General features: G+C 32.6%; 2 protein-coding genes across 2 annotated transcripts; one reads left to right on the top strand and one right to left on the bottom strand.

Moving 5' to 3' along the window:
- Positions 1 to 763: 763 nt before the first annotated feature.
- Positions 764 to 1,635, bottom strand: LOC132172237 (uncharacterized). Its single transcript, XM_059583702.1, has one exon. It carries the CDS (start codon positions 1,426 to 1,428, stop codon positions 901 to 903), a length of 528 nt encoding a protein of 175 aa, XP_059439685.1. The 5' UTR covers positions 1,429 to 1,635; the 3' UTR covers positions 764 to 900.
- An 8,255-nt stretch (positions 1,636 to 9,890) lies between these two features.
- On the top strand, positions 9,891 to 12,816 carry LOC132171604 (H/ACA ribonucleoprotein complex subunit 2-like protein). The gene is made up of 4 exons (XM_059582971.1): positions 9,891 to 10,114; positions 10,420 to 10,489; positions 11,357 to 11,462; positions 12,403 to 12,816. The coding sequence occupies exons 1-4, from the start codon at positions 9,979 to 9,981 to the stop codon at positions 12,562 to 12,564; spliced, it is 474 nt and encodes a 157-aa protein (XP_059438954.1). The 5' UTR covers positions 9,891 to 9,978; the 3' UTR covers positions 12,565 to 12,816.
- The last annotated feature ends 2,847 nt before the right edge of the window (positions 12,817 to 15,663 follow it).

Genomic DNA, 15,663 nt, shown 5'->3' on the forward strand with positions numbered 1-15,663 from the left:
CAACCGACAAGGTCTACTATTGTAGGCGGTAGTTAAGGGTCTCACCAAACTCACGAAAAGTCAAGGTCGGTCATCATTTCCGCTTATTATTTACAAAAAGCATATTCTTATTATTTTTACTTTTTTACTTTTTCACTATTTGCCGAAAGATTCTTAACCCCCTACTATTACTATAACCACAATTTTCAAACTCCACGTGTCCCCTAAGATTATATTCTCTCTTTCCAATCAATAATATACTACTTTAATCCTAAATAACGACCACTCATATATGAATATTATATTATATTTAATTATTCAATTAACATCTCACCACAATTCTTCTCCCATAAGTAAAGTTCAATAAATGGACAGGAGAGGAGCCAAGGCTTGATGTTATAAGGAAAAAAGTGTTAAAAAAAAAAGAAAGGTAAAATTACACTTTTATCCTTATAAATTATAATAACAAGCATCAGCTTCTCTCCGGTCCATTTTCAAATTTAAGACATTTGCTTATATTTTAAAAGCCTAAACTAATAAAAAAAAATTAATTAATTATACTATTTTAACAGTATTTTCTACATGAGAATATGATATATAATATTCTTCCATATGAAGAAATGATTGGTAATTATAAGAAAGAGCAAGAAGTACACAAGACAGACAGAATTAAGCTCAAGTTTACATCAATGGAGACCTCCATTAATAACCTTTTCTCGATCTTGCATTTTACTATTAAATCTCTATCTCTCCACTAATCCAACAAATTATTACCAAAAAAAAAAAAGAAAAAAAAAGTCCACTCATCTTATAAATATATAAATTAAAAAGGTGGGGAAGTTTTTTTCTGCGTTATACGTCATTCACTTTACATAAAGTGGAAGAAAGACGTATAAAAAACGTAAGAAGAAAAAGCAAGAATTATTCACGAACCACTATCTGTAACTTGTTGTCGTTGTCATGGTATGGTGGCGGCGGCGGCGGCAGCGGCAGTGCTGGTGGGGTGGTGGTGGTGGTGGGTGATCTTTGTCGTCGGAACTTGAAGATGTAAATCAAAGCGGAGGCCACTAACAAAGCGACACCTGTCACGCCGCACGCCACGCTGGCCACCAGCAGCACGGCCCGCACGCGATCTTTGTGCCCGTTGTCATGCCGGCCGACGGTGGACCACCACGACGTGTCGTCTGGGTCGTCGGTGGAGTTGGAATCCATGGCCTTCGGCATTGCCACGTTGGAAGAGGTCGACGTGGGCGACGACGATCCCCCAAAAAACGACTTCATCTCCGGCGGCGACGACGACGACGACGACGACTTCTCTCCCGCGGGCGACGAATTCTGGTACCCCAGACCGTGATCCGACGGCCGGAGTTCGTGGGACTCCGATTTTCCGTTCATGGCGATCGAGATCAAGATCACCGTAGCCATTGCTCTAAGACTCAGAGACGTCATTTTCACTCCCTCCCTCTCCCACTCTGTTTCTCTGTGCCTCTCTTGACTAAGCGTTGCCTTATATAAAAGCGAAGAACAAAACGATGTCGTTCTAGTATTGTTAACTGTTAAGTGTGCTGGACCAAATTAAAGAGGTTTTTGTCGGAGCACGGGAACAGCATGACCTGCTGTCGGAGACTAGGCGTAGAAAAAGCTCTAATCCTCACCGTTTTGTTCTTTGTCTTTACCGCTAAAATTATAAAACTCACAAAAAGCTTAATTAATTAATTAATTCACAATTTTAGCAATATAGGCCTTGTGGATGTGGTTGTTGGGGAGGATATTTTTGCCCTTTAACGGTGGTTCACATGACCATTTATGTAATTATCTGGATTAGGTGTCACGTGTCAAACATAATACAATTGTCAAAAGGACTATCTAGCACTGTCCTTTTTATTTTTTATTTGAATAAGCAAACTGATCTCTGATCTCTTAACATATACTGCATTTTTATTCCACGTTGATGTGATAGTTTTGATTAATTTTTAATTTTTTTTAAAAGTATAGCATTATTTAGATGCGGACTCCACTAAAAATTAATGCTTACCTTTATATCACATCAAAAAAAAAAAGAATAAAAAAAAAAATTACTTTTCAAAATTATTTTTATCAACGAGAAAGTCCTCATACTCTCTTCAAAATATTACTCAATTGACAATATTTTCAGTTGCGACAGTGTCTTCCTCAAACTACAAAAAATTGTCAATATCCACTCTAATGATAAAAATACTCTTAATAAAATTTAAATTTAAAAATTCAAGAAAAAGAAAAAAAAGAGTGGAAATTTAAAACAAATTCGTTTTTTTTTTTCTTTTAATTTTTATTTTAGAACTTATAGGAGTATTTTTGTCAAATTGACTAAAATTTATAGTCATTTTTGTCTTTTTATTGACTAGGGATATTGACAATTTTTTGGTAGTTTGAAAAGAAAACATTGTCCCAATTAAAAGTTTGAGAAGATACTATCAATTTGATAGTAATTTGAGTGAGGAATGTGGACTTTTCTATTATCAAATATACACATGGATAGATGTATTAGAATATTGAGAAATGTAGTGGGGTTCATCAAGAACTATAGCACGTGTGTTTATCAAAAAGAGAAGTGTTATACATCTCAAATTTTATTCTGAAAAGTTAGTTCCCAAATAATATGTTATCAACTCATAATACATCATTTGGAAACTAATTTTTAGAATTAAAATTTAAAATGCTTAGCATTACTCAATCAAATGTCTAGATATAATTTTATATTTAAAATGAGAAAGAAAGAAAAGAAAAAAAAGTAAAATGAAGTTTAAATCATTGAAAAAAAATAACTTAAAAACCAAATCTTATCAAGAGGCATGATGACTCCTTTTTTGAACAATCATTGGCTTTGTGGTTGTTCAAATATTTCCTTATTTAAACAATTGGAGTGACATCACAAATATTTATTGCTAGATTGGATTATAATTTATTTATTTTTGGTTTATCCTTTTTCCTCTTTTTTCCTTTTTATTTATTTATTTTTCTTTTTTCTTTTTTCTTTTTTGACTGAAGTAGATTCTAGACAGTACAGCTTCATGATTAAGCATATCTTTCTTTGTCGTCCTGTTGGGTGCGAGACGTCATAAAGGAGTCAAAAGCCTTCCACCAATAGCAGGCCTAGAATTTCAAAGGTAGGCTAAAAAATGTAAACCAGACCAAGGCCTAACACAAGGCTAAGTTAACCCGAGAACATGGGCCTTGGCCTATTTGGGTCAAACATGGGAGATGGAACGATGATTTCTTAGAATTTTAAAGAAATTGTAATTTGTAAAATTACTTTTGCATGCAAGTCTGACACTGATCGATCACTATTTTGGACTGATCAATTGGTGACGGTGAATAAGGTGTAGATGTGGCATCCATTAAGAATATATAGCATTGTCCTTTTGTATAAGAATATTGATCGAGGACCGTTAGGGAGCCAAACAAATCAACTAAAATTTTTTTTTAAACTGATGTGGCAGATTATGAGTGATAGACAAGAGAGAAAAAATTGCATTTTTTTTTAAATATAAAATATCTTGCCACATTAGTTTGATAAATTTTCTGGGTTCATTTGTTTGACTCCCTAACCCTAGCCATATTGATTTAAGAGAAAAAAAATTGCATTTTTTTTTAAATATAAAATATCTTGCCACATCAATTTGATAAATTTTCTGGATTCATTTGTTTGGCTCCTTAACCCTAGCCATATTGATTTTGTAATATATATATATATATATATAACAAAGGGTTGACTTAAAATGTTGATTCTTTAGTTGAAACTGTACGTCTGCCTTGTGTGATATTTCATGGTATAAATTGATATATAACATTACTCAAATTATAAAAAATTAATTAAAATTACAACATTTTCATATGTGGACTCCACAACATTAAAATTATTCTTTACCTTTACATCACATCAAAATAATATTTAAATCGAAATAAAAAATTACTTCTCAAAATTATTATCAAATACACACACACACATATATATATATATATATATATATATATATATACTAGTTGGGATAGCACGTGCAATGCACGTGCTTCGTCCCTTATATTATGTATCACTATAATTGTTACCATTATACTTTTAATAATATACATATATTATCCTATAAATAGATTTAATGTCTAGATTATTGAACAAGTATACATAAAATTTTCTGAAAAGTAAGACTATAAAATTAAGTAAATATGATGTACCTAAAGAAAACGAAAGAGGTTTAATTTAGATATCACACATAAGTTGTTACTTCAAATCAAAGGGTATTGAAAAATATATAGCACATTCATGTTCATGGTGTTTAATTATCTCAACCAACCTATAGGTACATAAAATAGTAATTCCATCAAATGTTTCTTCATTATAATACATCATGGACCTTGAAAATGTATTAAGTTTAGAGTAAACCATGTTGCCATGAATAACGAAATTTTAAAAGCATGCATGTATGAATTATCACCATAATAACACATCTATTTTTTTATATTTTCTTTTCAACAGTCCTAATAACTTGTCCATAAATACTACCAAGAGTATATACGCACCATCAAAGCATGCAGCTAACTCGATACAACCAAACTATTAGAAACTACAATTATCACAAGCATTCTATAATGACATAGTATTTACTTAGCTAAAATGAAACACTCAAGAATGACAACAAAGAAAGATAGCAACTCCAACCATGTGTGTGATTCACGGTATGGAATGATGATATAATTTGTAATGCAATGTTCGATGCTGCAAGTTTCATTATACAAATATTTTGGTAATGAAAATATTATAAGGTCGAATTGGTGAGTGAAAAAAAAAAAAAATCTAAAATAAAACTCAAAATTGTTACAAAGTCATTGCTTCCTCAATTCCTCTCTAGATATTTTTATAAATAAGTCATCCTGTCACAAAAAAAAAAAAAAAAAAATTAATTAATAAATTAAATCAAAGCTCTATAAGATAAATAAACATACACAATTTACAATTAAAATTGTGTTTATTTAAGATCTCATGTAACTAATACTTGCCAAATAGTCAGATGCTCATGAATGGTAATCTTCCACTAACTTTCTTTTCTTCTGCCACAATAACATAGAGACATAGATTGTCACGAATGGCAATCTTCCACTAAATGTCTTTTTCTTCTGACACAATAACATAGAGACATGATTGTAAGCATTTTGGATACATTAATGGGTCCAATCAAGTGAAAAGGGGAAAAAATATAGAAAAGAAGAGAAAAAGAAGCGAGAGAAGTAGTGTTGATCACAGATAACCAAATATACTCGAAACAACTCAATCGACAGAAAATTCCAAATAATGAAGAAAATGTTACTTGTACATGACACATTGAAAATCTAAGTTAAAGTCAAAGAGCCCTTAAGAATATACAACAACATTTAACCTCAAATTGGAGAGGCATAGATAAGTTCAAGCTCTACATGTCTTCTCCCTCTCCATTAACCCAACCTCATACAACAATCCAAAGAACTCAATCGACTAACAATGTCAAGCTCTCACTCTTTAAAGGCCTTTGATAAACTTGGATCCACCGCTCATGAAATCACTCAAATAAGACTTTCATCAATGAATCCTAATCCTCAGCGAAAAGCTAGGAAATGACAGCTAAAAGATCATTATCTCAATCACATATGCCTAATTCTAATGTCCTCAAGTGGGCTAGCAGAGTCCAAAAGGAACAAGCTACAATTAAGCTTCTTCTTTTTCTTTTGCTTTTCTTTTCTATTGGAGTGCATTCATATTTTTTCCAAGCTAAGTATCATGTATACTCTATTGTTAAGAAGAGGAAATGATTGATATCTAAAGAAAAAAAAAAAATTAATGTCCTCAAAGTGGGCTAGCAGTAGGTTTGGCTATGTAGATATCAACATCATTGCACACAAATTAAGACATCTTCATACTAAACATAGATTAACCAACTCAAAATTCCAACAAGACGGATGCTACCGCCATGGAGATCATCTAGTTACTACCTCAAACTATATTTTATAGTCGAGGAGAATCCTACCCTCTAAATATTTTCTTATCGCACAAAAACCCAAAGAAAGGTGTACAAGTATGCACACCTAAAATTATTTTTGGTACTTGGTGTGAAGCTCATTCTCCATTTTTTTATTGCAAAACACACACAGAAACACAGTGAAGCACTACCTCGTGTATTCTATGTGAGAGATTGAATGAGTCAAGATTGATAAAATAACATTCTACATTGCAACTTGATTCGGAAAGGTTGTAAACATGCAACTTTTTTTTTTTTTCTCACCAATGATGCAAATAGAAATAATCATTAAACTGAAACAAAAGAGAAAACAAATTGCCGAAACCAATAAGTGAACATGGCACTACACCAATTAACAAAATCAAATAGAATCCATGAGAGACAATTAGGGAATATTGTAACAAAGGCAAGAACAATTGCCTATAGCTAAAATTTCAGGATGGAGAGAGAAAGGGAGACATGAACCAAGGTATATGAAGAAGATGAAGAAATATTGTATGAAAGCATACACTGATATAACATCTATATGTAAAATAAAGAAATTCACTAATTCTTTATAAGAAAGTAAATACTGACCAAGTTTGACCCAGTTTTAAGTCTGATGAGAAGTGACTTTGAAAATATGTTTCCTAACATCTAGTACAAGGGCAATTTTTGAAAACATCACTTGATCAACTCTCTATGATTCAACCGAAAGAATATCAAAGAGCAGTTCATCCAATAGTTAAGATGAATTACGAAGGCTGTATCTACAAACATATCTTTGAAATTCATGCAAAACAACCAAATAACTCTTATCAGTTCAGTAAATTGTGTGCATTTCATAGGTCTAAAATTAGACTTCGAGGAAAGGACTCTACTTTGAAACTGCATTAGAAAGGTTTTTGTCATTTCAATTTTTTGGCCTGAACTATATCAGGAAGATGAAATGATCAGACCAAGTAAGAAGAATGTATGCCAAAAGCCTATGGACTTACAGCTTCAAGCCAGTGTTGTAGGGCAAATTTCTGAGCTGTCTCATCCTTAGATAAACCTTTTCCAACTTACAAATACATGAGAGTTCATGCTGTTAGCATAATGCTTCTAACATGACTTTTTTTCTTTTCTTTTCCCTAAATTTGTAAGGTAGTAACTAATTACCCTGGCAAGTCTTGTCCCAGCACGTGCCTACTGTGACACAACAGTTTTTGGTTTCTCAATGTTGAAGAAAGATACAAGGCTCCGTTTAAGAGCAGCAAAGTCTAAGGCCTTCCACCTGGGACAATTTGAATCGATTTTAGAAACAAAGGTTGAAAACACCTAAAAATGAAAGAAATTGAGATAATATAGAAACAATCCAGAGTTTCTCCTCAACCACAACTGCATAATCTGCAAGGTTCTGTCTAGTCCGACAACTTTTAATAGACTTTCAGAAGCTTAGTTGCAGCAGCATTAAGGTCACTAACTGGCTTTGGAGAAAACAATGTCACTGGTTTAGGAAGCAAAAGCGTGGGCTTCTTCATCTTCATTCTTTCATGATTTCTACCCATTGACGAGATTGAATCAGAACTCTCGCTGTCAGGAACTGCATCCTTGGATGAATAAGATGCTTCAAGGTTTATTTCCATGGATTCCCAATTTATTCCAAAAAAAAAGCCGAAGCTAAGAACTTGCCATCAAACACATAAGCCTGGATCTTCCCCTTGGGGTTCTGAAACTCATAGAATGCATCATCAGCATTTTCTCTATTAATTGGGTATTGAATAGAGCAAAACAATTGTACAAAGACATTGTCCCATAGATTCATTTGTTATTAACTCATTAGCAACAATACGTTTGTTCCCACAATATCAAACCTAACGAAGTCACTGAAAATTAGCACTTACCAAACTCACTTCTGATTCATATCACACATACTCCATAAAAAAAAAAAAAAAAAAAAACCATACTCATCGTTGATCCACACACACACACGGAACACCCACAAAACTCAACCCAAAAATCACCTAAGCAAAATACTACCAATTAACATGATATATTTGTAAATTTAAGTAATTGAGTAATGTGGTACATATAGTTGAACTTTCCTAACAAATCCAATCATATTTTCGGAATCTAAAACTATTTTGTGATGTGTGTTGTTAATATAGAGCTTTTGCCTGTGAGTTTTTGAATTTTTGAATAGAAAACAAATGAAGGTTGAGATTTAACCAATAACATTTCCAACCAAACACAACCATGAAATTTCACCCAGGAAAAATTGAAAATTTATCTATAAAAGTCATAGAAAGGATCCTATCAATTTCCCACAAAAAAACTCAGCAATACCCAATCACTAACCTATGATGGACAAAGAGAGGAAGAAACAATTAAAGAAAACCCATCAAATTTTACCAAGGAAAAATCATACCCAAACTTGTTAAAAATCATAGAAAGAAACCAATCATCCAAAGGTCAATACTTTACCACTAAATCAACTTCCCACAAAAAAAAAAAAAAAAAAAAAAAAAAACAGCAGTAGCAATACCCAATCACTAACATGAGGAAGCAATATCCAAAAATAGCTATCTTTAGTTTGTTTCTCAGCTTCTCCCTCTATCTCAGCATCTCACCCTCGGCTCGTCTCTCTTGATCTTTCTCTTTGTTCTGGACAAAGAGAGGAAGAAATTAACAAAGAAATAGGAGGAGAGATGGATTTTTGGGCAGATTTTTTTTTCTACTCTTATACTCTTTCTCTGTAGCAACAAAGAGGTTGACAAGAAATAAAAAAAAATTGCTCCGCCTTTTCTCCTCCATTTCCTCTTTGAATCCAAATCGTTCCAGGTAGATTTTTTTTTTTTTTAACTCCTTTCTCCTCCATTCCTTCTTTGAATACAAAATCGGTTTAGGTAGATTTGTTTTTTACTTCTGCACACTTTTGCAACTGAAAAAAAAAAAAAAAAAAAATCGCTCTTCTTTCTTGCCCATTCCTTTTGAATCGCCATTAATTCCTTCTGAATCTGAATCTTGCCCATTCCTGAAGCTCTCTTCATAAAAGACCAAAAAATCTCTTTAAAAAAGTTTGGCTCTTTACCTACTCAGAGGGCAAAATGGTAATTTAAACATAAAAGACAAAAATATCAAGACAGCTTTTTAAATTCATTAGATTCCGGAAGGGCAAATTAGTAGTTTCGTAATCTAAAGAAATGTCAAAACACAAAAATAACCTTATCTAACTAAATCATGATGAACAAAGAGTAAAGATAAAATAGTAAATTTAAATAAAAGACAAAAATATCCAACAATTTTTTAAATTCATTAGATTCAGGAAGGGAAAATTAGTAGTTTTGCAATCTAAAGAAATGCCAAAAGACAAAAATAACCTTATTTAACTAAATCATGATGAACAAAGAGTAAGGATAAAATAATAAATTTCAAGTGCAAAAGAAAAAAAATACTATTTGGCTTGCATTCCCACTTTTTTTTTTTATATATATATATTCTTTTTTTTTTCCTCTAAAAATAATTGTATATTTTTTTATAAGAAATAAAGAGAGTGAAATTAAATCTGAATTATTGAAAAAATTACTAGTAATGCTAGAGCATTTATCCTCGTCCTTCTCCCATTATTTTTCATAATTTTTTATTTTTTATTTTTAAAAAACCAACCATTAGATTTATATATATTTTTGGCTTATCCCCTTTTTCCTTATCCAATTTTATAAATTAAATTATGAAAAAAAAGGAGTTATTGTATGCAATTTTCATGTAGAAAAATGAATGGTCCATTTGTTCAGCTCCACATCCTTACTAATATTTATGCTTTTTTCTTCTTTTTATATGATTTGTTTATTTTCAGGGCGGGTCGGAACCCGCGATTTATAAAATCCGATCCGCCCCTGTCTGAATTTTAAAAGCACAACCCGTTACCGCTGTAGGTACAAATAGCACCTTCTTCTCCCCCCATTGCTGAAAGAACCCTAGTCGCCTCAGCATCAGAAGAAAGAAAGCAAACGAGATGGGAAGCGATAGCGAAGCAGAGAAGGCGCAGCAGAAGGAGAAGGAGATCAAGAAGCTGCTCGCCATTGCCCCCATTGCTAAACCCCTCGCCGGAAAGAAGCTCTGCAAGCGCACCCTCAAGCTCGTCCGCAGAGGTAAATTTTCATATGTATAGTATTGATCTAAAAATATTCCTTTCGGTATGTTATTTGTGTTTTATATGCACTTGGTTTACGGTTTAAAGACATGGGTGGTTTTCGTTTTATGCTTGTTCCTTTGGGTTTGGCCTGGAACTAGCTACGAATATTGTGTTCTAGCCATATGATAGATGTTGTAGAATTTTGTTTGATGAAAGTTAGGAATCTTACAAAAAAAAAAAAAAAAGAATTCAACGTATGCTTTGGTAATTTTTTGTGTACTATGTTGTTTAAAATAATTATGTTTATATTTTTTATTCCAGCTGCTGAACACAAATGCTTGAAGAGAGGAGTAAAGGAGGTGGTTAAAAGTATAAGGCGTGGTCATAAAGGGTAAGTTTTCTGTGATATTCCCCTTCTTTCAATGAAGGCTGCAGGTTTTTCTTAAACAGAAAGTGGAAAGTAAAGAAATTGCTTGCATTTTTTCATTTTATTTTCTCTCATTCTTCTATGGTAATAGTGATACTTTAAACATAGCTGAAGATCTTTTACCTAAGACATTGAATTCTTTTGGAGATATGAATTATATAAATGTTGTGGCAAAACGATCAGTTTGTGCTGTCATAAAAGAGTTGGAAACCTCTCTTTTTTTTTATTTTTTTATTTTTTTTATCTTATTTTTTTTTTAATTTTTAATTTTTAATTTTAATTTTAATTTTTATCTTTCCTTTGTTCTACTTATTTAGCATCATGCATATGCTTTATTTGCAGTGCATTTTGTTGATAAGCGTTCTCCTATATGGTTATGCTGACAATGGATTTGTGAGAACCATGAGTCTTTTATATAGCATGAAACTGAACTTTATTTACTTTTTTATTTTATTTTTTATATTCCCCTATTAACACAACTGAAACTGGAAGCTTAATGAGATCTCATGTTTTATCAGAGATGAATACATAAACTGAAAGTAACTGGTGAAAATTACAGTTTGAGTAGAGCACTAGTTTTGGAATTTATGCTGAAAAAAGACGTATTGGGCAAATTAAATAAAAATGGGTACAAGAGGTAGCTGTGACTCTGTGTTGGGGAGGGTGGGGGTGGAAGTAGTTCTTTACTATTCAAATCCTGCCCAAACACTGAGATATAGAGTGTTTGATTTTCTTAGTGAAAAGTAGCTTTATTTTGAAAGTATAGCCAAGAATTGATTTTTGTGATTGGGAAGTTGTAAATAATTATTTCCCCCCCTCTGTTGAGTGCAGAGTATGTGTTATAGCCGGGAACATATCTCCTATTGATGTGATCACTCATGTTCCAATCCTATGTGAAGAAGCTGAGATTCCCTATGTATATGTTCCCTCAAAAGAAGTAAGTTTGCACTTGTCCTTAATTCTCCTATTTTATATTTTTTTTCCATAGCATTGCATCCTATATAGAGGAAGACAAATTTATCTGTATATCTGTGTTCTACTTATTTGTTCTCCTTTGGCTTTTGGGGAGGTTTTCTTTTGTTTTACAGTGGGATTATCATTTCTTTTTCTTTATTTATATGTTCCTTAAACTATATCATTAAAATTCAAACTTTAACTGAATGCGTTGTGACTGGCTGGTCCTCTTCTGTTTACGGTGGTGACACTTTTTATTTTGGTCGAAACTTACAGGCTTCTTTATTTTAACTAATAAAGTAGGCCTAGAAATGATATAAGATCCTTGTGATTTTTTTACAATATATGCTAGTAATTCAATCTCATAGAAAGCTTATTCATGTATGTAGGAATGTCTCCAAAAAGCATATTAGCACCTAAATATAATTCAAACAAGCCCTTCAAATGACAAAGATCAGATGGGATGGGACCTTGTAATTTATTACCCCAAAGGCTCAAAACTTGGAGCATGTGCAAGCTTCCCACTATAGTTGGAATAGGTCCAGCCAGTTCATTATTCTCTAGGTTCAAAATTGTCAAGCTACTTAATTGCCAATATCTCTAGGAATGCCACCCTTGATGTTGCCATCATTTATGTAAAATTGTTGAAGAGAAGTGGAGAGATTTCCAATGGAATTGGGAAGAATGCCATTAAGTGGATTTTTTGAAAGGTCTAACCTTTCGAGATATATGCAATTTGACAAAGAAGAGAAATCTGGGTGACCAATAATCCTTGGTTATACTTCCTTTTTGTAGTTTTCTTTTAATTGGCGTTTCTAATGTTTGCTGTCAAGCTCACATACGCACTGATCAATCTCTGATATGAGATAACAATGATTTGCTGTAGTGATTTTCTCGTGTTAATATAATATTATGGTTTGCAGGACCTTGCAAATGCAGGGGCCACTAAGAGGCCAACATGCTGTGTTTTGGTGCTAACCAAGCCTACCAAGGGAGAATTAGGTCCAGAGGAAGAGGAAAAACTAAAGGCGGATTATAAGCAAGTTGCAGCGGATGTTTCTGAACTTGCATCATCTCTTTTCTGAAGAACAGAGTGAAATTATTTGTACTTTATTTAAGCCGGTATGATATCAGGCTGTTTCAGTTATGTTGAAGTAGAGTGTTTTCTTTATATATCTGAGCATTTTGGGTTCATTTATGTGAGAGCAAGCCTCATACATTTCACAGGGCTTAGATTCGACTTTGGAAAACATTTTGAGTAAGACTAGCAAGTACATTGGTTGTAGCAAATCGTACCTTTTTAAATATGACACTAGAAACTTTAGTTCATTTTATCAGACCTCTTTTGCTTTTGCTTTTTCTGGTTTGCCAATTATGGTTTATTCATTCATGGAATCAAATAATTTCAATGGAACATAATTCAGCCATGTTTACAACACTTGCAGTAGTGTATGCATACAGCGATCAGCAGCGTATAGAGATGGGTGAAAGATTGGAGAAATAATGATTTTTATCATTTTTTTACGGGAATTAGGCAGTAGCCTAGGCCCTCAAATAGTAGCATTATAATCAAGGTCCCTTTCATATATATATATATAAAAAAAAACGTTTAAGGCCCCAATTATGAAAAAAAGATTAGTCAATATTCTCCTTTCGGTAGGCCTCTTCTTCTTCTCCAAAGTAGATTACAAAATAATAGCTCTTAAACAATCATACAAATACTCCTAGAGAGTATGGCTTCAAAGCACATAAACATCAAATCTCTCTTAGCACATACAAGGAAATAAACACTCTAAGCACTTAGAATGTTTTCACTCTCTTTGAGCTGGTTTCTCTCTGTTTTGCTTGATGAAAAACGGATGGCATGAGTCCTCTATTTATAGGCACAAGTGGGAAAGCATTTCAAATGAGTTAGGTCACTTTTCTAACTGATCGTTCGACAGCCAGTCGACCGGTCATGCACCACGTGCTGTAGTGGGCGACAGGGGACAACTTTTCCGGGATTCCTACAAGAATATATGGACCTATCTGCCATCGTTTGTCCCACCGGTCGACTGCCGACCCATACTTTAAGGAGACATGGTCCCCGTGTTTTCTGGAATGTTTTTGGGGTGTCGGGAGCGCCAAAAGTGAGTTTTGACCAACCAGAGGTTGACCGGAAGAAATGGGCGGTCGACCGCTACAGTGCCATGAACAGTAACGATGAACAGTAGCCATGTATAGTTTCAGTAGGTGAACAGTGACCAGTCGACAGGGGGGCGAATGCTGGGTGCACACAACACATTGAGTGAACATAACTTCAGTGTAAACAAGCAGCGGTCGACCAGGAGTCGAACGGAACCTTTTGAGTGAACAGTAACACTTTCAAACTGAATCTGGAAAATCTGTCGGTCCTTCATCAACAGCTTCGATGGATAGGCATTTGTGGTCTGATTGAGCTGAAACTTTGCAGGGACGTTCAAAACACATGAAACTTCAATGTGAACGGTGGAGATAGTATTCTGAGCATTCTACATCAGTGTTTTAGCTCATGGACAATAGCCTCTGTGTTTTGGAACCGAATTAGGCCAATAAAAAAACTAACCAACTCCCCATTTGGCAATTCGGTGACAAAACCCATCAAAACAAAAGATAACCAAAATCTCCCCACAAATCCAAATTTCTACCCCTTAGCCATATCCACTTCTAACCACCTTTCCTGGCATACATTAATATATAGCATGATTATGTTTAATTAGTGTACATTAATTAATTATATAATATACATGTGATATTAATTGGCATGCATGTGATATATATATACGTACGTATACATATAAACCAAGTAATTTATACTAATTAATATGATAAACTTAATTTTCCTATCCAATCAAAATTAATTTTTTATGCCAATCAAAATTAATTGTTTTTTAATACATATTTTTTATATCAATTATTAACAAATTATTTACAACTAAACAATTTTTTTTTTTTGACGTGTTAGAATACAACACGTCAAAAACATATAAAATTATATTTAATTATATTATATAATTTAAATTATAATAAATTATATTTATTTTAATTTTATTAAGATTATATATTAAACTATAGTTCTATTAAAATTATATTTACTCTATCATATAATTTCTATTAAAAATTATATTTATTCTATTATATAATTTTTTTCTTCTTATATGTCCACATTATCCATACAACACAATTGCAATTAATTAGAGAATAAATAAATTAATATTCTAGATATATAGATAATTAGATGTATCCACTCACCGACCACATATTTTGTGTTGGCTAAGTTAATGTGAGGTTTGTGGGTCTTATAAAATAAATGTATTGAGTAGTTTTAATATATATTTTTAAAAAATTAATATGGCCAGCTATCATATTAATATTATAACTAGATTGATATATGCATGATAATATTATGTTCAAATTAATATTAATGAAATTGTTGAATTAGATGCATGCATATGATAATTATATTAATTGGCATACAATATATAAAATGAGCATGCATATATACAACAAACACACACACACACACACACACACACACATATATATATATATATACATGTGATATTAATTGGCATGCATGTGATATATATATATACGTACGTATACATATATACCAAGTAATTTATACTAATTAATATGATAAACTTAATTTTCCTATCCAATCAAATTTAATTTTTTATGCCAATTAAAATTAATTATTTTTTAATACATATTTTTGATATCAATTATTACCAAATTATTTACAACTAAACAATTTATTTTTTTTGACGTGTTGGTTAGACACGTCAAAAACTTTTGACGTGTCAAATGAACACGTCAAAAGTTTTTGACCTGTTAGGATAACACGTCAAAAACTTTTGACGTGTTAAAATACAACACGTCAACAATATTTTTTTTGATGTGTCTACTTAGACACGTCAAAAGTTTTTGACGTGGCAAACATAAGTTACTGTTTGCCACATCAAAAAACATATATTTTTTTGTAGTGCCTCTTGAGTCTTCGAAAACCGCCTTTCTCAAAATGCAGTTGCTCCCCATCATACGCTTGATTGAGGGAAAGGGTAATTAGATTTGGCAAAGCTTGGACACATGACAGTGGATATTCCTCTAATGATGAGAAAAATAAGATTAGTGTAACTAGATTTTGAAGCTCTAGAATCCAGTTT

This window comes from Corylus avellana, chromosome ca2 (assembly GCF_901000735.1).
Source record: "Corylus avellana chromosome ca2, CavTom2PMs-1.0".
NCBI lineage: Eukaryota > Viridiplantae > Streptophyta > Magnoliopsida > Fagales > Betulaceae > Corylus > Corylus avellana.